The sequence below is a fragment of the Lolium rigidum genome, chromosome 4 (assembly GCF_022539505.1).
Source record: "Lolium rigidum isolate FL_2022 chromosome 4, APGP_CSIRO_Lrig_0.1, whole genome shotgun sequence".
Taxonomy (NCBI): domain Eukaryota; kingdom Viridiplantae; phylum Streptophyta; class Magnoliopsida; order Poales; family Poaceae; genus Lolium; species Lolium rigidum.
The window spans coordinates 125,007,957-125,033,980 of record NC_061511.1 but is presented as its reverse complement, the minus strand read 5'-3'; the positions used below and the strand labels follow the sequence as shown (position 1 = coordinate 125,033,980).

The 26,024-nt window shown below is 43.6% G+C and overlaps 1 protein-coding gene across 1 annotated transcript; it reads left to right on the top strand.

Moving 5' to 3' along the window:
• Positions 1 to 16,489: 16,489 nt before the first annotated feature.
• Positions 16,490 to 21,806, top strand: LOC124705542 (long-chain-alcohol oxidase FAO2-like). The gene is made up of 3 exons (XM_047237243.1): positions 16,490 to 16,849; positions 17,255 to 17,536; positions 19,908 to 21,806. Exons 1-3 carry the CDS (start codon positions 16,562 to 16,564, stop codon positions 21,660 to 21,662), a joined length of 2,325 nt encoding a protein of 774 aa, XP_047093199.1. The 5' UTR covers positions 16,490 to 16,561; the 3' UTR covers positions 21,663 to 21,806.
• The last annotated feature ends 4,218 nt before the right edge of the window (positions 21,807 to 26,024 follow it).

The window sequence follows — 26,024 nt, the reverse complement described above, 5'->3', positions numbered from 1 at the left end:
TGTATATCTCATGGATATTGTCAATGTAAAGTAATATAACAAGTGCAATATGCAAGTATGTAGGAATCAATGCACAGTTCACACAAGTGTTTGCTTCTTGAGGTGGAGAGAGATAGGTGAACTGACTAAACAATAAAGTAAAAGAAAGGCCCTTCGCAGAGGGAAGCATTGATTACTATATTTGTGCTAGAGCTTTTCATTTTGAAAACAAGAAACAATTTTGTCAACGGTAGTAATAAAGCATATGTGTTATGTATAAGACATCTTATAAGTTGCAAGCCTCATGCATAGTATACTAATAGTGCTTGCACCTTGTCCTAATTAGCTTGGATTAACACGGATTATCATTGCATAGCATATGTTTCAACCAAGTGTCACAAAGGGGTACCTCTATGCCGCCTGTACAAAGGTCTAAGGAGAAAGCTCGCATTGGATTTCTCGCTTTTGATTATTCTCAACTTAGACATCCATACCGGGACAACATAGACAACTGATAATGGACTCCTCTTTAATGCATAAGCATTCAACAACAATTAATATTCTCATAAGAGATTGAGGATTAGTTGTCCACACTCGAAACTTCCACCATGAATCATGGCTTTAGTTAGCGGCCCAATGTTCTTCTCTAACAAGTATGCATACTCAAACCATTTAATTGTGAGAACCGCCCTTACTTCGGACAAGACGAACATGCATAGCAACTCACATGATATTCAACAAAGGTAAAAGAGTTGATGGCGTCCCCAGAAAACATGGTTACCGCTCAACAAGCAACTTATTAAGAAATAAGACACATAAGTACATATTCTTCACCACGATAGTCTTTAAGGCTATTTTGTCCCATGAGCTATATATTGCAAAGGCAAATAATAGAAATTTTAAAGGTAGCACTCAAGTAATGTACTTTGGAATGGCGGAGAAATACCATGTGGTAGGTAGGTATGGTGGACACAAATGGCATAGTTTTTGGCTCAAGGATTTGGATGCACGAGAAGAATTCCTCTCAATACAAGGCTAGGCTAGCAAGGTTGTTTGAAACAAACACAAGGATGAACTGGTGCAGCAAAACTCACATAAAAGACATATTGTAAACATTATAAGACTCTACACCGTCTTCCTTGTTGTTCAAACCAATACTAGAAATTATCTAGACCTTAGAGAGACCAATTATGCAAAGCAAATTTTAGCAAGCTCTATGTATTTCTTCATTAATGGGTGCAAAGTATATGATGCAAGAGCTTAAACATGAGCACAACAATTGCCAAGTATCAAATTATCCAAGACATTTTATCAATTACCACATGTAGAATTTCCCGTTTCCAACCATATAACAATTAACGAAGCAGTTCAACCTTCGCCATGAACATTATGAGCTAAGAACACATGTGTTCATATGAACTAGCGGAGCGTGTCTCTCTCCCACACAAGCATGATGGATCATATTTTATTCAAACAAAAACAAAAACAAACAGACGCTCCAAGTAAAGTACATAAGATGTGACCGAATAAAAATATAGTTTCAAGAGAAGAAACCTGATAATTTGTCGATGAAGAAGGGATGCCTTGGGCATCCCCAAGCTTAGATGCTTGAGTCTTCTTAAAATATCCAGGGATGAACCACGGGGGCATCCCCAAGCTTAGACTTTTCACTCTTCTTGATCATATTGTATCATCCTCATCTCTTGACCCTTGAAAACTTCCTCCACACCAAACTCGAAACAAACTCATTAGAGGGTTAGTGCATAATCAAAAATTCACATATTCAGAGATGACACAATCATTCTTAACACTTCTGGACATTGCACAAAGCTACTGGAAGGTAATGGAACAAAGAAATTCATCCAATATAGCAAAAGAAGCAATGCGAAATAAAAGGCAGAATCTGTCAAAACAGAACAGTCCGTAAAGACGAATTTTATTGAGGCACCAGACTTGCTCAAATGAAAATGCTCAAATTGAATGAAAGTTGCGTACATATCTGAGGATCACGCACGTAAATTGGCAGATTTTTCTGAGTTACCTACAGAAAGCACTGCCCAAATTCGTGACAGACAGAAATCTGTTTCTGCGCAGTAATCCAAATCTAGTATGAACCTTACTATCAAAGACTTTACATGGCACAACAAATGCAATAAAATAAGATAAGGAGAGGTTGCTACAGTAGTAACAACTTCCAAGACTCAAAATAAAAAACAAAATTAGTGTAGTAAAATAAACACATGGGTTATCTCCCAAGAAGTTCTTTCTTTATAGCCATTAAGATGGGCTCAGCAGTTTTAATGATGCACTCGCAAGAGATAGTATTTGAAGAAAAAGAGAGGATCAAGAGGCAAATTAAAAACACATTTAAGCCTAACATGCTTCCTATGAAAAGGAATCTTGTAAATAAACAAATTCATGAAGCATGATGCAACAAGCATAGAAAGATAAAACAAGTGTAACTTCAAAAATTTCAGCATATAGAGAGGTGTTTTAGTAACATGAAAATTTCTACAACCATATTTTCCTCTCTCATAATAACTTTCAGTAGCATCATGAGCAAACTCAACAATATAACTATCAAATGAACATTCTTATCATGAGTCTCATGCATAAAATTATTATTACTCCCAACATAAGCATAGTCATTCTTATTAATTGTAGCGGGAGCAAATTCAACAAAGTAGCTATCATTATTAATCTCATCAAGTGTAGGAGGCATAGTATAATCATAATAAAATTTACTCTCCATAATAGGTGGCACCAAAAGACCACTATCATTATAATCATCATATATGGGAGGCATATCATAATCAACATAAACTTTCTCCTCAATACCCGGAGGGCTAAAGAGATCATTTTCATCAAAACCGACCTCCCCAAGCTTAGAATTTTCCATATCATTATCAACAATGGTGTTCAAAGCGTTCATACTAATATTACTACTAGCATGCAAATAAGATTCCATAGGTTTTTTAATTTTCGCATCAAACCATCCATGTCTTAAATCAGGAAATAGAATAAGAAGCTCATTGTTGTCCATTATGCCAAACTAGTGTAAACAAGAAACAAAAAGATGCAATTGCAGGATCTAAAGGAAATAGCTTCGAGCACACACACAACGGTAACAGAAAAGTACTTTACCTGGGACCGGAGTATGAGTGCCTTTTACCTTTCCTCCCCGGCAACGGCGCCCGAAAAGTGCTTCGTTGCCGGGGTCCGGTGTGTGAGTGCCGTTTACCTTTCCTCCCCGGCAACGGCGCCAGAAAAGTGCTTGATGTCTACGGGTGCTTCTATTCTTGTAGACGAGTGTTGGGCCTCCAAGAGCAGAGGTTTGTAGAACAGCAGCAAGTTTCCCTTAAGTGGATCACCCAAGGTTTATCGAACTCGGGGAGGAAGAGGTCAAAGATATCCCTCTCATGCAACCCCGCAACCACAAAGCAAGAAGTCTCTTGTGTCCCCAACACACCTAATAGGTGCACTAGTTCAGCGAAGAGATAGTGAAATACAGGTGGTATGAATATATATAAGCGAGTAGTAACGGCGCCTGTAAAAGTGCTTGCCGGCGTGTGGTTGATGGTGGTAATATTGCAGGAAGTACAGATGCAGTAAAACAAGTAAACAAGCAGCGATAGCGATATTTAGGAACAAGGCCTAGGGATCATACTTTCACTAGTGGACACTCTCAACATTGATCACATAACAGAATAAATAGATAGATGGTAGACTCTACACTCTCTTGTTGGATGATGAACACCACTAATCGTGCAGGATTACACGAACCCTCAATGCCGGAGTTAACAAGCTCCACAATATTCGATGTTCATGTTTAAATAACCTTAGAGTGCACGACAGATCAACATAACCAAACCAAGTACTAACATAGCATGCACACTCGTCACCTTCACGCTACGAAAGGAGGCATAGATCACATCAATACCATCATAGCAATAGTTAACTTCATAATCTACAAGAGATCACAATCATAGCCTACGCCAAGTACTACACGATGCACACACTCGTCACCATTACACCGTGCAGGAGGAATAAACTACTTTAATAACATCACTAGAGTAGCACACGATAAATTGTGATACAAAACACATTGCAATCATAAAGGGATATAAATAAGCACTTCACTATGCCATTCATAACAGTGAATAAGTATTCTGTGAAATATAGCCTAAGAGACCCACACGGTGCACACACTGTCACCTTTACACACGTGGGACAAGGAGTCTCCGGAGATCACATAAGTAAAACCCACTTGACTAGCATAATGACATCTAGATTACAAGCATCATCATATGAATCTCAATCATGTAAGGCAGCTCATGAGATTATTGTATTGAAGTACATAGGAGAGATATGAACCACATAGCTACCGGTACTGCCCCTTAGCCTCGATGGAGAACTACTCCCTCCTCATGGGAGACAACAGCGTTGATGAAGATGGCGTTGGTGTCGATGGAGGAGCCTTCCGGGGGCACTTCCCCGTCCCGGCGGCGTGCCGGAACAGAGACTCCTGTCCCCAGATCTTGGCTTCGCGATGGCGGCGGCTCTGGAAGGTTTCTCGTATCGTGGCTTTTCCGTATCGAAGTTTTAGGTCAGGGACCCTTAAATAGGCGAAGAGGCGGAGTCGGAGGGGCGACGAGGCGGTGACACAATAGGGGGGCGCGGCCCAGGCCCTGGCCGCGCCGCCCTATCATCTGGGCCCACCGTGGCTCCCTCCGGTGGCTCTCGGGTGTTCTGGATGCTTCGTGGAAAAATAGGATGCTGGGCGTTGATTTTGTCCGATTCCGAGAATATTTCCTTACTAGGATTTCTGAAACCAAAAACAGCAGAAAACAACAACTGGCCCTTCGGCATCTCGTCAATAGGTTAGTTCCGGAAAACGCATAAATATGACATAAAGAATGCATAAAACATGTAGATATCATCAATAATGTGGCATGGAACATAAGAAATTATCGATACGTCGGAGACGTATCACCTTACATGATTGTGATTCATCTGATGTAATCGGTGTTGTGTTTGTCGGGATCCGATGGATTGTTACATTATGATTGTCTATCTACAAAGTTTATGAAGTTATTGTTGCTGCAATCTTGTTATGCTTAATGCTTGTCACTAGGGCCCGAGTGGCATGATCTTAGATTTAAGCTCTATACTTATTGCTTAGATTGTATCTACAAATTGTATGCACATGACTATGTCCGGAACCAAAGGCCCCAAAGTGATAGAAATTGGGACAACTGGAGGGGAAGGCTTAGATATGAGGATCACATGTTTTCACGGAGTGTTAATGCTTTGCTCCGGTGCTCTATTAAAAGGAGTACCTTAATTTCCAGTAGATTCCCTAGAGGCCCGGCTGCCACCGGCTGGTAGGACAAAAGATGTTGTACAAGTTTCTCATTGCGAGCACGTATGACTATATATGGAAAACATACCTACATGATTAATGATCTTGATGTTCTGTCTTAATGCTATTTCAATACTATCAATTGCCCAACTGTAATTTGCTCACCCAACACTTGTTATTGGAGAGTTACCACTAGTGTAGATAGCTGGGAACCCCGGTCCATCTTTCATCATCATATACTCGTTCTACATGTCATTGGAAGTAGTATCAACTATTTTCTGGTGCCATTGCTCTCATATTACTATTACTGCTGCTGTGTTACTGTTACTATTGCTCTCATATCACTGCTACTTTCACATCACCCCTGTTACTAGTGCTTTTCCAGGTGCAGCTGAATTGACAACTCAGTTGTTAAGGCTTATAAGTATTCTTTACCTCCCCTTGTGTCGAATCAATAAATTTGGGTTTTACTTCCCTCGAAGACTGTTGCGATCCCCTATACTTGTGGGTTATCAATGGTGTGGAGCCGAATTATGGATATCTCCAGTTGCATATGGTGCTGAAAAGTTAGTAACATAAGGTGCATCATATGACGGTTCAGGGTAATTGGCCAAATAGCTAGTAGTAGCATGTCCAATTTCCCTATCCATCGGCATGTATGCAGGTGAAACAATATATTCTGAACTATCTACCGATGAATAAAACGATAAAACACTATCTTGCAAGCTACTGAAATTTTTAACATTGGGTGTTTCATATTGATTAACTGAAGTCATCATGTTGTTCATCGGCATATGAACTTCTGGGGATGCCGATGCATGAGAACTCGAATTTACATGTTGCAAGTTGCTAAGAGTATGGATATTATTTCGCATCCGCTTTTGCACATAGTAAAATCATTGGTTAGCCGATACAGTATAGATATCAGAGGATCTAGCAACATCAATATAAGAGTTGTTTGCATCTACATAAGGAGATCGGGGATTCATGATACCGTTGTAGATTACAGCCTCTTGATGACGATCTTTTCGTAGCAAGAACGGGCTGGAGACCGTTCGAAGCTTCATCCCCAGCGGAGTCGCCAAAAAGTGTGTTCGCACACGAACACATCACCGTGTACCCTCGACGCCGAGCGCGATGCGCGGAAGCACGCGCCGAGGGAGGCTCGCCGGAAGCGCGGTACGCAAGACAGTCCGGCGGGCTCTTTTGAGACCCGAAACCCTGCTCGCCCGGGAGGGACCCCGTCAGGGCTTGCGGCGGCTATGGGCTGCCCTAGGTCGGCCTTACCTCTCCTAGGACCTCGTGGATTCGCAGCCTCCAATCCTGAAGAACAACGAAGAACGAGAAGAAAGATACAAGGGAAGAGAGATAAAAGTAGATGAACACGAAAAAGTAGTTTATGTGTTTGTTCGATTGGTGTTGGTTCAATCGGCCGTCACCCCTCATGTATATAAAGGGCGGCTGGACTTTCCGTGCAAGATGAAGGGTTGGATTCACGTCCAAAACCCTAGATTGGGTCCAATTCGGATGGTTTGGTCCGAACTTTCTATAACTGTTCGGTCAAAAACGTATCTGCACATTGCGGGCTCTTTTCGAGGCAGTAAACGACCTCAAATGAAAATCTCGTAAACAACAAAGTTGTTCGTCTCGAAAAAGCGAAGAACTTTCATGTTGACCACTTTTCCATCCGAGTTCATCTTGAGCGTCTCGTCAAGGTCGCAAGAAAATATATCAATTTTGACGTTTTCGTCTCTTTTCCAATTTACTCGCGCCTTACCCTAGAGGCCTCTATGGTCGGGCGCCCTACCTCGGGTAATTTGAGTTCCACCAGTATTTTAGCTCCACAAATTGCATACTAACTCGGATCGCGATGACTCAAAAACCAAAGTTGCTTGTTTCGACGAGACGCACAACTTTCGTTTATATCACTTCTTCGTTTGAGGTCATGTTAAAGGTGCTCTAGTGGAAGCCTTCATATATCGATCCTTGAGATCACCTCTGACTCTAGCATAATCGGCTATCAAGCCGGATCATGGCACAACTTGGAATGGTGGACATGGTGTCTCCTAATTGAGCAATATATATGTCACGCTGAACACCGAATTATGTTCTTGATTAGCCATCGGTCCAAAACGAGTATCAACAGTAGTAACATATAATATCATACTACATATTAATTATTTGGTAGACCCATTCTTTCTTGAAATGTGTGATGTGATGGTAACATAGCTAGTTACCACTACTCTCTCTTTCCTCAATTAATGACATGTCATGTCATCAAATACTTAGTTGGTATTCCATGTTGTTGATGTTTCTACTTATGTTACTCCCCACTATGAGTAGTCTTACAAACTGATATTGTCAGGTGTTTACTACATGTAAGCAGTGAAAACTATACCTACGCGTCCTGCATGCAAACGAATCTGGGTAATTCATCCAAATTATTCCGGCTGACACGAGAGGATATGCATTGTCCTTGGAATCCGCTATACCGGCAGCTGTCCGTGAAACCGTAGTTCCATGTATTGCTGATTGGCCAGCGTGGGATTTCACTAGATAGCTCACCGCACTGCTTGCACATATATATATACATAGGATGCTACTGCATAAAGTCTCCTTTCAATTTGTTCGACACTCAAATACTTATCGAATTGTACTGCGGTGATCCCTGCACTTAGGGTTATTAAGATACTTTTCTGGCGTCGTCGCACGAGAGCGTAGGGCTAGGCTTCTATTCTTGCTTGTATTGCTAGTTTACTTTTAGTACCTTTATTTTAGAAAATGGAAAATACCAAAAAAAATACTCCTGTTATGAGCACAAGTATGAATATTAATGACACTTTGCTTATGTACTTGAATGTGCTGAGATTGCTAAGAAATATAGAGAATCGAAAGAAGGCATGAGATTAGAATTGTGCTTGGAAGGTCTCCCATAAATAATATGTTATTGCATCTCAGCATAGTTGCGATTATGCTCATTTAGGGATGGAACAAGTTGAGCAATGTGTTACTTATATGGCAGCATGTGAATTATACACCTTCATTTGCGAACATGAAACTGGCTCTATATCTTTTAGTTCTCAAAATCGCTCATAGGTATCATTAATTGTTGTATAACAAACTACCATGAAAATATCTATGTTTTTGACTTTAAAAAGAGGGGCATGGCTGCCCAAGAGAGCACTATTTTTTGCAGGAAGAAGAAGAGGAAAACATAAGATTGTGGATGTCCATGCAACCCCGAGAGGAATACAAAGAAGAACGAAAGAAGGAGGAAGAGAATGATAAAAACATAAGCTTGGGGATGCCCACGCAACCCCAAAAAGAGCATGAAGAAGAACAAGAGGTGGAAGAATGGAGTAGCTACCCATCTCTAACTCCCAACAATGGTAACACACAAACTCCTATGAACACCCCTTCTTATAATATTGATGATGATCCTCAATGTGATATAAGTTTGTCTAATTTATGGGAGGATCATGATTATTTAAAAGAAATAGATGATACCATAAGCTCATTAGATGATTTGTCTTTATGTGGTGATTCTATTCACAATTATGTTGTTGAGTTTACTCTTGATGCTTGCAAATATTATGAAAGAGGAAGAGATAAGCGCCCGCTTTATGTTTTCATGTTATTTAAGATGCAAGCTACTGGTCATTATATTCATTGGCTATCATTTAGTTGCTTTTATTTATTCATATATAAAATACCAATGCATAGGAAGAGAGTGAGATTTAAAAGTTAATGCTTTCAAATCTTGTGATGTGCTCCATATGCTTTCAAGTAACTTTTAATTTGAGCACACCTTTATGTAATTATTAAATAGCTTTACTTCTTATTACATATTAATGACTTTATAAGTTTTAATAAAAGGAAAAATAAAGTATGGAAGAGTAAATGAGAAGGATGAGCAATGAAAAAATTGGGGTCGACCATGAGCATGTGTTGTTCATGCCAATGGAACCATTGCAAAGTCTATATCATTACAACTCTTTCTACAGTAAAACATAATAAAAAAGAGTGTTTCCTTTCTTTATATATGTTAGACTCTTGAATAAAATGGTTTCCCAATTATTCCTATAGTTCCCATCTTGGTAGAAATTACTATATTATTTGTTTGGAGAACTAATAATTTTGTAGGTATTGGAGTATCATGGAGATAAAAATATTTCTTTGTTTGAGATGAGTAACATGATATGACGAGGAAGAAGTAGGGGACCAGAAGTAGTAAGATCATTGATACGTCCCAAACGTATCTATAATTTTTGATGCTCCATGCTTGTTTTGTTACAATTCTTATATGTTTTATGTGCACTTTTCCACACTTTTTAGTATTTTCTGGGACTAACCTATTAACACAGTGCCGCAGTGCCAGTTCCTGTTTTCTGCTGTTTTTGTGTTTCAGAAAAATTGTACATGAAAGTTCCTCGGAATTGGATGAAACAAAATCCCAAAGTCTTATTTTTCCGGGACGAAGACGGAGCCAGAAGGACACGCGCAGGAGAGCTGCCACGTGGCAGTACATAGGGCAGGCGTGGCCCCACCCTTGGCCGCGCCTGGCCCATGTACTGGCGCCTCGTCGCCTCGTTTGCTCCGCCCTTCCGCCTATTTATTCCTCGTATCAGGAAAATCCCAGAGACGAGAGCCTCCATCCACGAAAAGTTCCGACGCCACCGTCAACCGAAGCCCTAGTTCGGGAGGGTTTTGTAGTCCATCCCGGCGCCCTGCCGGAGAGGGAAATCACCGCCGGAGGCCTCTACATCGACATGTCTTCATCCGATGTGATGCGTGAGTAGTCCTCCACGGGACCATGGGTCCATATCAGTAGCTAGATGGCTGTCCTCTTCTTGTTGTGCTTCATGTATAGATCTTGTGAGCTGCCTAACATGATCAAGATCATCTATTTGTAATTGCTAAATGTTGGTTTGATGTGGATCCGATTTATAGAGAGATTGCTTTGGTTGAGATTATGTATTATGTTATTATGATCTTGCATGCTCTCCGTTTCTAGTAGATGCTCTGGCCAAGTAGATGCTAGCGACTCCAAGAAGGAGTATTTATACTCGATAGTGGGTTCATGCCTCTATTTAACCATGGAAAGTGACCTTGTTCTCTACGGTTGTAGATGTGTTGTTGCTACTAGAGAGAAAACAACGGTGTTCTATTCAAGGGTAGTTTCATCGTTTACTTTACATACATTGCTTAAAGCGATAGTCCGTTGCTTGCAACTTAATACTGGAGGGTGTCGCGGATGCAATCCTGAAGGTGGATTATTAGTCATAGATGCAGTTGGATTACGGTTTATGTATATTGTTGTAATGCCCGCATACTTTCATAGCATGTATTCTGCACCAACCATTAGCGTAGAATCTAAGTTTGTCAATTGCCCATCTGTAATTTGTTTACCCAACATATTTATTTTATTGGGGAGGCGCATCTAGTGAACTGTGGACCCCTGTCCTTATTCTTTTAATTGCAATCTTCTATAGCATTTTTCTGTTCTGTTCTCTGCAAACAATTTTTTTCCACACGGTTCGTTTAATCCTTTGTTTTCAGCAAAACCAGTTAGTTTGACAACCTCGCTGAAAGTTGGTGACAAAGTACTTGGTTGTTTGTGTGCAGGTCTCCACGTTGCTGCTGACACCGGCAGTGCGCCCTGCCACGAGTTGGTTCGCAACACCTTGGGAGAGAATGTTTTTCTCCTACTGGTCGATAAACCTTGGTTTCTTACTGAGAGAAAACTTCCTGCTGTGCTCATCATACCTTCCTCTTGGGGTTTCACTCAACGTTGCGCATAAATTTCCTTCATCAACTTCGCGCCCAGCAATCATAAGCTTGGGGATTCCCATGCATCCCCCTCTTCTTTCAAATATATCGAGTAAATCATTTTAAACTCATGTTCTAGTTTTATCTTCATGATCCCTTTGAATATTTGCTGTAACCATGTTTTTATTTATCTTTCTTCGATTTTGGTTTTTCATATGCATGCTTGCTGTAGCATGCTAGTTTTCCTTTTTTGTTTACTCTCTGGTTTCTAAATAAAGTACAATGTTTTTACCCATTTGGATGTTAAAAGTTGCAACCAAAGATCATATACAAAGAATTTCTACACACCAATGGTTAACTAAGACCACTCTGAACATATGAATCATTTGATTGCCCAACAATTCATCATCGGCGAAAAACCATCAAAGGCACAACCACAATCCCCAAATCTAAAAAAATTACAGCGTGAGTTTAATTATTTGCATGTCTAACTTGCATAAATTAACTGAGTGAGTTTAGTTATTTGCATATATAAACCAAGTAAGTTTAATTACTTGCATAAATTAACCGAGCGAGTTTAAGTCCCCAAATCTAAAAAGTGGAGCAGATGCGGGGAAATTACAGATCCGCGCTAGAAATAACCCTAGGCACCATATGGCCTAACCCTAGGTACTAGATGCGAACACAGCTGACCGAAATCAATAGAAAGTAAAGAGACCAACCTCTAGTTATCTCTGACCGATCGTCGATGATGGTCGTGTCGTAGGGCTCCGATGACGCGATGTAGGGCTCCTCCTCGTATAGGTCCTAATCCAACAGCCGCTTCCCGCTACCTTCTTTTTCATCGCTAGCGGGGACGGGGGCCTGGACTTCATCGGCAGCGGGGACGGGGGTCTGGATTGTTGGGGATTTGTAGCAGAAAACAAAAAAAATTAACTAACGCAACCTAGTTGGACAAATCTATATAGGAGTAATGCAGTAACGGTAAAGGTTTCGGTGACGTACCCTCGTAGACCGAAAGTTGCTAATGTTCCAAATGGATTTCCTATGAAAAAATAGTTGTGCACTTGTGTTGTTGATATACGAGATTTCACTGCTTCATGTTTTATAGAGAGGTCAAACATCGGATGGAATATGATGTTTCTATGCATGATCTTCTATAGCTAATTTTTATCTTCAAGACGAGCCCAAGTTCATTAAATTCAGAGTATGCATACTAAAGTTGTGTCCCATTTTAGTATTTGTGTTTTTGTCTAATTTTCAAGGACCGGAAAATTTCGGTGGCCATGGCCTGACCTTCTGGAAAACTTTCGGTGGGTATCAGAGAGTTGCACAATTGGCGCCCAGCATCCCGGCTCGTCTGGATGGACCAGAAGTTTTGGTGGGAGGGGCGAAACATGTTTTATGTGCAATTTTTAACCCTCTTGAGTTGGGCTATCAACCCATCCCTCCCATAAATCTTACATCTATTTGTGGGAATAGAAAGAGGAGATCTGATACATGGATGACGTATCCATGAACTTTGTAATTTATTACTCCCTTCGTCCCAACATATAAGGCATGTAGGTTTAGTTCAAAATCAACATCTTCTATGTTTAATCAATTTCATACAAAAAAATATGAACATCTAGAATACTAAATCAATATCAATAGACTCACCGTAAAATATATTTTCTCAATATGGCCATTCAATATTATAGATGTTGATATTTTTCCGTAAATATTTGGTAAAACTTAGTAGGGTTTTTACTTTTGACTAAAATTATGCGCCTTATATTGGAGTGTATAATATTCCAACTTATTTGCACCATAATTAGAGTTTCCACCATGTATTTTAATGTTTCATGTGATTTCTCATGAAATTTCATAATTTGGGTTGCAACTCTGCGCTGGAGGATTTCATATATTTGCGTATATTTTCTTTACTTTCAGAAAGCTTCCCGAACTCAAAAGGAACTCGAATTTTTTCTGGCAAAGTTTTTATCTGAAACGAAGACCGAGAGACTTTGAAGCTACGAGGAGGCCCAGATGGACCCCATGGCGTGATCACAAGGCCTGACCGTTCCATATAGGGATCTTGACCGTATGATGTCCCGATTCCAATGCATGTGCCTTCGTTTTGAGCGAAAATCATCTATATAAGTCCCGGAGTTCGCGAATTTGCGAGGCCGACGAACAGAGAAACCATGAAACCTAAACGGAACAACCAACGATTGGAGTGGAATCACCGCCAGAGTCGCCCCGGGCTGCGGAGGAGTCTTGCCTCGTGATTGTAGTGGAAGTGCGTTGGTGTAAGATAAAAAACGTTGTGTGGATAATGTGGCGTTGTAGTATTTCCGTGGCATTGTGTCGTTTAAAATGCGTATGTTTTTGAATCAAAGAGCCCTTCCGTACACGGAAACGCAACACCTAATGCGCAGCTCATCACAACGACAAGTGGACCAAGACCCATCTATCTGCCATTCAATTAGCAGCGCTCGCCACCTATTTTCAGGTTGGAGCTGTAAGCGCTGTCCCTCCAATAAAACTAGTCCAAAATATCACCTTCAGATGTCAGCGTAACTTATATTCTTGCTTCTAAATTAATGCGGAGTCACAGATGATGACTTTTTTTTTGAGGTTTTTTTTGTTTAGAGTCACAGATGATGACTTACTGTAACATGGCCCGCTCACACATTTGAATACAAGGATTTGCTAACTAATAATCACTCCGGAAAGTACTCCACTGTCTCCAAATATGGGTTCTTGTGGGATCCATGAGGTCAGCCTCTTAAAAAATCGGCTAGCAGCATAATATATATGTATTATAAAAATATATAAGCCTCTATTTGCAAATCGGCTGATATGATTTTTAAGTACTACATGAGTGTAGCACTGATTTCTTTTAACGACAAGATAGGAGATATGGATCATAACCAATCTGGTGTATCCTATACGCGAAAGACTGAACAAGTCGATATAGGCAGTGGCAGATCCAAGATTTTAATCAAGCCTAAACCATACTGTAAACCCTGTTAAAAAATTATTTATTTTTTTATTAAATTTTGATCAAAATAAGCTGCACCACCGGTCGAAAGCCTGAACGCGTGCCCGGGCTTATATATGATTGGTTCTGCATGTGGATATAGCATATGAATATCTTATCCAATGTTAAAAGAGCATCTCTAACATGTCCCGTATTCCGCATATGAGCGAATGTAGGCTACGACTTTTTTTCAGCTGAAAACGGCTCACGTAGACATGATCTCTCAAAAGGAGACAACATAACAACATACTGCTATTGCGGGATCTAATCTGCGCAACCCTCCCAAAACCTGAATGTAAATCCCAACACAGTGTTTTGCGTCATTTCAGCACATATGTGTGATAGTGTTTATATGAATGTAAGTATGACTGCAATGTATACTAAAATTTGATAATTTGAAAAATCACTCAATACAAGAACAATCAATATTACGACAATAGTTCAAATCCAAATAATGAAACAAATAAAAAATGGTTTGGAATACAAATAATGGTTCATCGAAAGCAACTGGCTCAAGCACCATTGTTGGATCATGACTCTTGCCGCAATACATCCCCTGCCAAGCCTTGGGGCAGTTCTACGGTCAATGTTGTCGAGCAATCCAGTCCATCCTCGAGCCTCATTTTGCGTCGTTGACCTCACCGTATCTTCTTCAGTGGGGGCTCAAAGATACTTCGGACCGTAGATACAGATCATAACCTTGTAAATCCTACAAATGGACACGTGGTCGTATCTTCGCCAATGTGAAGATACTCATCATCCTAGTCGGCCAGAATGCCATAAGCGAGGGCTCTTATCACCACGGATATCCTTTGATGTGCGCTAAATCAAAGCAAATCGGCTGCATTTCTCTTACGCTTAACATAATTTGTTTTCTTCGCCTCGCAAGTTTTGATGATCTCATTGAAAAGAGATTGATGCATTCGGTATCAGATAGGTCGGTACTTCGGCGAGGTGATCTCGCATTAGCATGTTGTGGCCAAGATCGCAGTTCTGAGGAAGAAAAAGCCTTCCGACTTTCTATCCTAGTCTCAAGCTCCTTCGCAGCGAGCAAGATCACCCTTTGCTCGATGTCATCGTCGAATAGTTCATCCAAATCCGAGTCATTCGACGACGACGAATCCTCCATCAAAAGCAGGGTGCACGGTCTCAGCGACATCTACAAACTAATCGGCAAAACCACAAGCTATCTGTGGCACAACGACCAAATGAATGCATCAAAAGAACGAAAATTGGCATACCTTCACGGCAACGGTCGATTCAGTGCGACACTTTGATTGGGGCGAGCGCGAGGAGCTTCGTGTACACCGGCGACGGGTAGAGTGCCTACCACGCTTACACATTGAAGCTCCGAGCGGGATCCATGGTGGCTCTGACCGCGTCGATTGCGGTGACGAATGGCCTCTCGTGGTTGGGGTACCGGCAGCGGCGCGACGAAGGTGTTTCTACTGGCTAGAATCGGGAGGGGGGGGAGCAAGAATGCGGCCGGGATCTGCGGCGGCCCACGGTGGCGGCGGAGAAGCTTGGAGCGGGCGCAGGCTGAAATGGACTTCGCGTCAACGCCCCGTACAGGAAAGAGGCTGCATCCGATTTGGCCCCAGAATCCGCTCTTCTCCGGGTTGCGAGGCCGTGTATGTCGACACCTGCATACAATTTTATAGGCTTAGCGACCTTTTTTTGCGTGGAAACCTCGATGCTTTATTCAGAAATAACACCTCCTACACTGGTCAGCCATATGACGGTAGTGACAAGATTAGGAACAAGGTTCATCCATAGGCACCCTCGTGCCTGCATGCATGCTTTGCACACAGATGGGCCTGCATATTGGCTGCCGTACTTAGTCTGGCTTTATTTTTGGCCAAAATCGGTTATTATATGGATTTGACCCGTATGCAAGGGATGCTAAAGATACTCTTACAACGAAAATCTCTTTCGAAACAGTAGATGAGGAAAATTTTCGAAGGTAAAAAAAACCTAGGATTTTTATATCCGCAGACGAAGATAGTGGCGACACAATAGTAGCAAAGGCTGGACGTCAAAATTAGCATGACACAGGAGGAGTCCATGGGCCATGCTGGCCATCATCCCTCTATCTCTCTTCAGTTGTTGTGCCGTGTTAAATGAGGAGATATAGACACACGGAAGGGGATGAAGATGAACATCATGTCGTCGACATATATCGATCCCTATTTACTGCTTCTCGTCGTCGTCTCCCGCGCGCCAAGTTGCAAACCGGACGGGTGCACCAGATCAGCTGGTCGAGCCAGAGGCCAGCCCCAGCCGGACCCAGAGTTCTATATAAGCACGCGCGCCCTTGGCGCACAAACCCACACGTCGCCACAGACGAATTAACCAAAGACCAAGAAGAGAATACAAGTACTCCATAGTACACGCAGCAGAGAAGTGATCTTGCGTGAGGCGCGGCAATGGCGGTGCAGGGCAGCGACGGCCAGCGGAAGGAGGAGGAGGAGGGGAAGGGGAGCCGCCCGGGGCCGCACCCGCAGCTGTGTGGGTGGAGGCGGGACGGCCGCAAGTACACGCACGGGCTGCACCCGACGCAGATGGAGGCGCTCCGTGCCATGTGCGGCGCCTTCATCCCCTCGCTGCCGGCCGAGGAGGCCGCCGGCGCCGGCGGACGCGCCGACCCGCCCGGCGGCAAGGACCTCGAGCGCTTCTACCTCGCCTCCGCCGCCGACGCCGCCATCCCCGACGAGGTGATCCAATCTCTCTTCTATCCTCCTGCTCCGCGCGCCGCACATCACGTGCTCGTTCCTGGGCCAGTTAGCCTTGGTTTAACCATGTACTCAGTAGTACTTCTCTCTGGCGTTCACACAATTAATCACCACTAGATTCGTCCGTCCGTCCGCTTCTCCTCGATGATTGATCTTCCAGCCATGCCAGCACTGTTGTGCTCTCACTCTCACTCACCTCACGAACGGACGGACGGACCACTTCTAACAATCCATCCATCAATCATCGAGAAGAAAAAAACACTGCCATTTTGTTTTCGTTGCATCAGCAGCTAGATTTCTGTACTCACCTTCACGTGGAATCGAGGTGGCTGACGACGTCTAGTCCGTTCGTCTGTTTTGTCTTTTTTTCTTTTCCCAACGAAAAAGGTTGCCGAACTGATGGTGACGCGCTGCATCCGGGAGGCGGTGCTGCTGGGGTGGGTGGTGCTGTGGATGCTGGGCACGAGGGTCGGCACGCTGCTGCTGTGCGGCACCCTCAGCCTCTCCGGCGCCGCCGGCGAGCTCCCTTCCCTGCGCCGGTTCGCCGACATGCCGCTGGAGCGGCGGGAGGCGGCGCTGCAGCGGTGGAACAGGGCGCGCTGGTTCTTCCCGCTCAGGATCGTCTTCGCCCTCGTCAAGATCCTCTCGCACTACGTCTTCTACGCCATGGTAAGCCTCTGCTTGTCATCTGTTCTTGGTATGGTACTTGTGTTTCTACAGCTTCTTGGTATTTTACTATAGTTTGCCAAGGGTCTGACATGCTGACATGCCATCATGGTCACTGACTCTCAATAAATCGGCCATTCCGACCAGTGTCGTGTGATTCTGGACCCTTTGTACAGGCTTCAGGGGAATCAAACACCTGGCCATGTTTTGTTTTAACGTAAAAAATATACAACAGGGCCATGGTTTCTTATACTCCCCCTGTTTGCAAATATAAGATGTTTTAAACACCGCAAAGTAAACTAGATACTCACTATATCTACACATTAATTAAAAGTAGACTAGATACATATAAAATTAGATGCCGCTACATACTAAAACCTAAAACATCTTATAGTAGTATATATTAGTGAATGGAGGGAGTAGTACTCTATTTGTCGGGAACGTGTAGAAGAATACACCATTTGGGAGTGTTGTTTTGGAACATGGGTGCATATGCTCCCACTATTTTGAAATGCATGTTACACACATTTTAAACTTCAGAAAAATTGAAACGAAAAATTTGTACGTACATCTTCACGTGCTACGCGCTTACAAAGTTGTTTCATAAAAAATCGACTTATTATGTGACGTGTGTAAAAAAGACAAATTTCAGTGCAAAAAATATTGCTTTTCACAAGATAAATTTTCTCTTTTTTGCATAGACCACAAAAAATGTTGTTTTTTCGGGAAACTGATGAACGCACATATATTATGCAGATATACATGTAGAATTTTTTGTTAAATATTTTCGACAGTTGGAAATATGATTTTTTTGGTAGAGGGAGCATACGCGCCCGGGAGCCGAATTGAATTTCCCACACCATTTGCGCTAAAAACTGAAGCAAAAAAGGGCTGAGATTGAGTATAGAAATCAACTTACTATTGCTTTCATTTTTGCCATAAAAGGCATGAACTTGTAGCCTAGCAAAACTGGGAGCCAAAAACCTTGCAGTACACGACGTGCAGAATTGTACCAACACCACCTTAAGCTTGAAAGTGAAAGTACTCCCAGTTACCTAGTACAACTTGGTTGCGTCCACTACTTGGTGCTAAATTCGCCGTGCCTACTACTTGGAATTAATAGGACAGATTGGCGAGAGGGGCCTGCCTGCATAGAGCTCTAAATTCCTGGCCAGAAATCGTTTGATTTGCTACTACTCTGCTTACTAACTGAATCCGGCATTCACACTACTTGTGTTTGCAAGTCGAAACATTTGTGCAAGGAAAGAACTGTTGTGTTGCCTGAAACCGAGGAGTGGGTCTTGATTTTGAAACATGGCCGGAGAGACAGAGACAGAACCTTCTTAGAGTTGATAAAACACTTGCTGTTCCTATCACTCTTTCGGGTGGAGAGACTATATCCTACGGGCAGTCACCGTCTAGTTAATTAGTTAGACATTGCGTAAGGCGCCCTCTTGAAAAGGGCAAGATCCTTGTCAGCCATCACAATTATATTTCTCACGTATTTAGACGCATCTTTCATGATCAAAAGAATAAACTAATCACATCTTCTCCTTCCGTGGTGAAGACATTCACTGCTGGAAGCTGGAAATGGCTGTGCTCTTCCGATAGCAACTTTTCTCCGGTCACAGTCGATTCAAGACGGTTTGACTGCCATCAGGATAGTACACTGAAAAATCTCAGGACTTTGGGGATAGACAGGACTGTGCTGATTTGGCCTAGTCTGTCAAAACTGAAATTTGACCACCAGAATGTTTATTGCCTACAGGGAAAAAGTACTGGGTATTATATATTATATAATGATCTACCGATCTTGTATAAATAACTGAAGGGAACACCGATGTGGCTGTGTCACTGTTTGGATAAGAAGATGAGACACACAGATGATACACTTGTCAAGATTACAATCGATTGGTGAAATGGCAATGTTATGCCTTATACTCCGTTCAGTCTTTAAAACGACACCGATTTGGACATAGTTGAAGTTTCATCCATTTGCCAATCAATTAATTTTTTGAATATTTTTGCTAGGATGTGTGAAAATCCTATGGTTAGATGGTTATTAAAGAATACGTTATAATATGTATATTTTTTTAGGTTTTGTAATTTTGATAGATTCTATAATATGGTAGTAATACTTTCCTGCAATTTTCCATAGGAAACAACTTAGTGATCAGTTATTCACCAAAGCACTGCAGTTTGTCTAAACCATCACATGAAATGGTGGAATTAAGATTGTTGATCTGAAGTACAGAAAGTCCAACACAATTGCAATTTATATCTGAAAATGGTTGAACGAAACCTCTGTATCTTCACTCTGCAGAAGACTGTACTGTACTAGCAAGCTCTTTAAACCCGTTTGCCCGGCGTGCAGGTGAACGAGAAATCAAAGAATCCACACTGGAATGCCATTGGGTACAGAGTGGAAGAATGGCGGGAAGAGCCAGAAGAACCAGTGGCGCCAGCGCCAGCACGGTCGCGGCCACTGGACAGTGGCGTCGTGGAAACCAGAGCACTGAACGATACCACCCTGCTCAGGTCACTCGCGGACAAGGGGCTCGCCGCAAAGCCGGGCTCATCGGACACGCATCACACGGTGGAGTGCGACGTCGTCATCGTCGGGTCCGGCTGCGGCGGTGGCGTCGCTGCGGCGATGCTCGCGTCCGCGGGTTACAAGGTGGTCGTCGTTGAGAAGGGCGACTACTACACCGCGGATGACTACAGCTCTATCGAGGGCCCGTCCATGGAACGCCTCTTCGAGAACGGCGGCATCTTCTGCACGTCGAACGTGACGACAATGTTATTCACGGGCACGACCGTGGGTGGCGGCTCGGCGGTGAACTGGTCGGCAAGCATCCGCACGCCGGGGGAGGTCTTGCAGGAGTGGTCCCGAGAGCACGGGCTCCCGCTGTTCGCCAGCCCCGGGTACCAGCAGGCCATGGACGCGGTGTGCGCCCGTCTCGGCGTCACCAACGGGTGCCTGGAGGAAGGGTTCCAGAACAAGGTGGTGCGCCGCGGGTGCGAGGCGCTCGGGCTGCCCGTTGATGCCGTGCCGCGCAACTCGTCCAAGGGACACTACTGCGGGAGCTGCAATTTTGGCTGCCCCACCGGCGACAAGCGCGGCACCGACACGACGTGGCTCGTCGACGCCGTCAAGCACGGCGCGGTGGTCCTGACAGGGTGCAAGGCAGAACGCTTCATTCTCGAGAGGACTAACGGCAAGAACGGCCGGAGCAAGAGGTGCGCCGGGCTGATGGCGACGTGCCTGAGCAATGGCATCACCAAGAAGCTGCGCATCGAGGCCAAGGTGTCGATCTCGGCTTGCGGGGCGCTCATGACGCCGCCTCTTCTGCACAGAAGCGGGCTCAGGAACCGGCACATCGGCCAGAACCTGCACCTCCACCCAGTGTCCATGGCGTGGGGTTATTTCCCGGAGAACAAGCAGGGGCCGCCGATCACCGGCAAGTCCTACGAGGGCGGCATCATCACGAGCATGCATCGCGTCACCGAGCGCACCATCATTGAGACGCCGGCGCTGAGTCCTGGAGGCTTCGCGGCGATGGTGCCCTGGGAGTCGGGCCGCGACATGAAGGAGCGCATGCGCCGGTTCGCGCGCACGGCGCACGCGTTCGCGCTCGTTCGCGACCGCGGCGCGGGGACGGTGGACTGCGAGGGCCGCCTGCGCTTCACACCTAGCCGCGAGGACACCCGCGAGCTGCGCAATGGCCTACGGCGCGTCCTGCGCATCCTGGTGGCCGCCGGCGCGGCGGAGGTGGGCACGCACCGTAGCGACGGGCTCCGGCTGCGGTGCAAGGGCGTGCGCGACGAGGACCTGGAGGCGTTCCTGGACGAGGTGAGCATCGAGAAGGGCCCCATGCACTCCACGACGGACAAGTGGGGGGTCTTCTCCTCCGCGCATCAGATGGGCAGCTGCCGGATGGGCTCCAACTGCAAGGACAGCGCCGTGGACGGCAGTGGCGAGAGCTGGGAGGCAGAGGGCCTGTACGTCTGTGACGGCAGCCTCCTCCCCACCGCCGTTGGCGTCAACCCCATGATCACCATACAGTCCCTCGCTTACTGCCTCTCCAAGGAAATCGCCCAGTCCTTGGCGCACGCCAAGAAACACTAGTCAGGCTAGACGGCAGCTCTGCGTGTCAGTTGCTCAGGTGTACTTATCTCCTAAACTGCTCCACTGTACATATGATTCGTCAATCGTAATACTAGATTCTGTTTGTTACTCCTTGAGTCCATAAATATAGGTCCTTTTTGCTGATTCGAATTTGCTATGGTTCGGAACACTGACATTTTAATAAATCGCAGTCCTCACGCTAAACCCATCGACTAGTTTGAGTAAAATTAAAAGATCAGAGTCATTTTAAGGGTGCTCTTTTTTTTAGGGATTTTAAGGGTGTTCTTGGGATTTTTAGGGATATAAGAAGTTGGGTTATTTTTTTAATGAAATTGGGTGTTTCACAGGACGTGCATTGGGCCTCATATGTGTGCTGCTCTGAAACATTTTGGGCACACGTTTCATACGTGGGAATTAGTTAACAGTATAACTTAGCTACCTAGGAGCCGCCACAGCCATTTATGACTCTAAACTTCGATCGGGCTATCTAATGGTTTAGATGTATTTAGAAAAGGCCCTAATGAGGGTTTACCTCGGCAATGTCCATGAATATGGACTTAGGGTTTTAGGGAATGAGGTGTGCTCGCGATTCTGTCGGCTAGTCAAACAAACAAGGTGGTTCGACGGTATATTGATTATGAGGCAAAGTCATCGTAATACTAGAATAGATCTAGGGTTACACCAATGGTTCCATATCTCCCTCCCGCTAGATCCTCTTAGCCTTTATATAGGAGTTCCATATCTCCCTCCCGCTAGATCCTCTTAGCCTTTATATAGGAGGCTAGATCTCAGAGATCAGTTCGGGTCGGTATACAAGTAATCATACAAGGCTATGTTTACGTCGGCTCCTAGATGAGCCTTTCTTTATTCGACGCGCTTAGTTCCTGGGCTTCGGATGCTTCCAGTCTTCTAGCTTCATGGGCTTCTTCCCGAATATGTACCCAAGTAACATGTCCAATAAGGTATACCCATGTCAGCAGCCCCGAAATTCTATTCAAGTCGCACACTCGGGTTGAATCTCCAAATCATGACTCATTCATTTGCAAAGGTGAACCCGAAGTTTTGGGTGACTGATTTATTAACTTCGGTATATATTTTGTCACGGGGATATTATAAACGAGACTGGTGCTTTTGATGGATCAGGAACCGGTTAATTGTTCCTGGACAAAAAAACATCGTAAACCTACTTGAAACTCGAGTCTCCGGACTCGAAACCGGGATATGGTGGTGTAATTCAGCTCGGGCCGCGGAGGTATTATCGAGTTATGAATTCCAATTTTTCTTACTTTGGGTACCGAACGCGTCCGTTGGGATTCTGCATCATATCGTGGATATGGAAATTTTCTAGCAGAGCACAGCCTGTGCGAGTGCCAGACCACACATGATGGATCCTGGGGTCTTATCTTCATGTTTATGAACATGTCATTCAGGCATTTTATCGCGGGACGTGGTATGAGAATATGAACTTTACATCGACTCCCTTGTTTGGTTGATGCAATGACTGAAGTTGTTGGGTTCTTGTTTACTCGAAATTTGACACTTTCGTCAAGTGTGCAATCGGCGCTCCCGATGGGAGTAATTGATGAGTCTATATTTCCAATCTTTGCCATGTATAATGGACTCGAAGATTTTTGTTCTTCTATTTTTGTCGAATGCTTCTCTAAATTTCTTTCCGTCGGGTGCACGAACAACACTCCAGAAGGGAGTAGACCCCGAGGTTATGTTTTGGTACTTGTAGTCGAACATCGGTTCAAAGTAACTTACGCACCCGAGTATTTATTTGACTTTTGGTACTTGATAACTGCAAGAACACATATCAGTTGTAGCTAGTTTCGAAATAAGAGTATCGAACCACGAAGAGCCACTGGTTAGGGTCTTAATGGTCCTTGCTACTTTCTACTAAAGATTACTTAATAATTGTTTTCTAATTTTAAAATGCTTAAAGAGGGGTGTTGTAAATGGTTTCAAATAAAGTAAATAAAGTAGTAAAATCATTGTAAGAAAATGGTTGAAACTTAATAAGACAAAGTGTTCTCAGGGATTATTGGATCCACCTCTAGCACTAGGATTCATGTTAATTAAGATAAAATATGCTTTCAAGCATGTTGTGTGTGGGAGAGCTCCATAATAATATGTGCCCAGAAAGCCATCGTTCATCGCATCTCCAAATAACCACATCATCTAGCCTTCTGCAAGCCACATATGGACTATTGCTATTAAGGGGTGTACCTCGCGGTTATCGATATGAGCTTTGTGAATCCCTCTTATCCCCCTTATTCATGTGTCAAAGCACCGATACGCTAATGTCACGTCCCGCCGTTCACTTTACCACACTTCAAAGAGTAGTTCCCTCTCAAGACCAATAGGCATATATTACATGGTGTACAACACGTAATATCAAGAGACAAAACTAACACACAATAATACTTAAAACCATAGATCATCTTAGATTCATCTCATATTCATGCTAGGGTTTCTCCATCTCCCCAAGAACTAATAGGACTACTCACACATGTAAACAATCAAGAACATCATCATAATCTTGTGGAAGGAATTAAAGGAATGGAGCGAATTCGAATACAAATCCACAATAGCAATCAAGATTACAACTATGGTTTGAGGATGATGATGGTGGAGGTGCAGCGGTTGATGATGATGAAGGGGATGATGCCTTGTCCTCCGAGGATCCACGTAGCAGCCTGGATCTTGTCTTCTCCAAGTTCCTTCTTAAGATCTGATCTGGAGCAGTGTTTCTCGGTTTCGCGGAGCTGTGTGTGTCTGATCTCTAATCCGCCCGCGGGAGGTGAAAGTATTTGACGAGGCGGTGCTCCTGGAGCGTGGTACGGGCGAACGGTACGGGCGAGCTTTGCCCGTACCGATGCCCGTTAAAGCTGCTGGAAGCTGTCCTCGTGTTGTCCTTTCGCCCAGGTGCATTATTAAGTGCAAAAAATATTTCTATCACATCAAAATGCTAGAAAATGATAGTTTTCATTGATATTTCATTATTGACTTATTATTTTGAGATCTTGTGTAGACAAGCATAAAAGGGCGCGATAGCGCGGTGAAATAAAAAAATCCTACCACTACTCGATGATATCTTGATAAAATAATAATGCAAAAACATGCTAAAAATGCACTCATCAGTACTCTTGATATAAATTAATTACCTTTTAGATGAAATTATCCTTTCAATCGGGTGCGCGTCCAGCGGTTCCGATGGGAGTAGCCACTGAGGCTATGTTCGGGTGCTTGTAGTCGATCATAGGCTCAAATATCATGATATGACATTTTTATTGAATTAAAAAAATTCAAGCTGATGGTGTAACTCTATCCATTTCAGTAAAATCAATAACCAATGCATCATTACTCAATAGAGCTCATATTTAGGAAGCAAAATTCCACATACCAAACTTTGGATCATCAACAGCTAAATGAATCATCTAATCACTCCAAAAGCACAACACCAGTAGAGGCATATGGCCTTGGTTTAAAAACTAGGCAATAGTTTCCCAAAATAGATGTATCATTTAGTGGAGCACACCATATGGAACAGGTAAAGAGAGTGCCACCATAGTTTGAAACCAATTTACTTCATCTGCAGTTAATCAAAGTAATGATTCAATTACTGAACATGAGCATCGCAAGCTAATTGAACTAGAGAAAGCCCAAGACAGTAGGAGATGAGCATCCCAGTGGTAGTATAGTGGTTGAATTAGTGAACATTAACAGGAACCAGTAACATAACATGATCAGTTAGAGCACCCAAAAAGCCAGAATAAGCAGCAACACTACTAGCCCTAGTAGATCAAGCAAGGAATCCCAAAACAGGAACCCTAGCAGAGTAACTAGATGAACATGGTAGTACAGATAGCAACATGGAGAAGGAGAGTGCAGAGAGACAGAGAGAGAGGAAGAGAGAGGGAGAGTTACATGCGCCCGGGATCAGTGATACGTTGCAAACGTATCTATAATTTTTGATGCTCCATGCTTGTTTTACACCGATTTCTATATGTTCTGTTTACACTTTGTTGAACTTTTGTACATTTTCCGGAACTAACCTATTGACAAGATGCCACAGTGCAAGTTCCATGTTTTCTATTGTTTTGTATTTCAGAAAAGTTGTACAGGAAATATTCTCGGAATTGGACGAAACAAAAGCCGAAGTTCCAATTTTACTGTAACGAAGACGGAGTCCGGAGGAGAGACCAAGTGGTGCCACGAGGCGGCCACACCAGGTCATGGCGCGACCCAGGCCTGGCCACGCCATGGGGTGGTGTGGGCCCCTCAGCACCCAGTGACCTTGCCATTCCGCCTATTTATTCACGATCTTGGGAAAAACCAAAATACCCGAACCTCCATCCA

What these genes read in the sequence shown, in the direction of transcription:
- LOC124705542 (XM_047237243.1), top strand. Translation starts at nt 16,562, where the DNA reads ATGGCGGTGCAGGGCAGCGACGGCCAGCGGAAGGAGGAGGAGGAGGGG. An exon ending in ACGCCGCCATCCCCGACGAG is followed by an intron (nt 16,850 to 17,254) that starts GTGATCCAATCT and finishes CCAACGAAAAAG; the next exon opens with GTTGCCGAACTGATGGTGAC. An exon ending in ACTACGTCTTCTACGCCATG is followed by an intron (nt 17,537 to 19,907) that starts GTAAGCCTCTGC and finishes CCCGGCGTGCAG; the next exon opens with GTGAACGAGAAATCAAAGAA.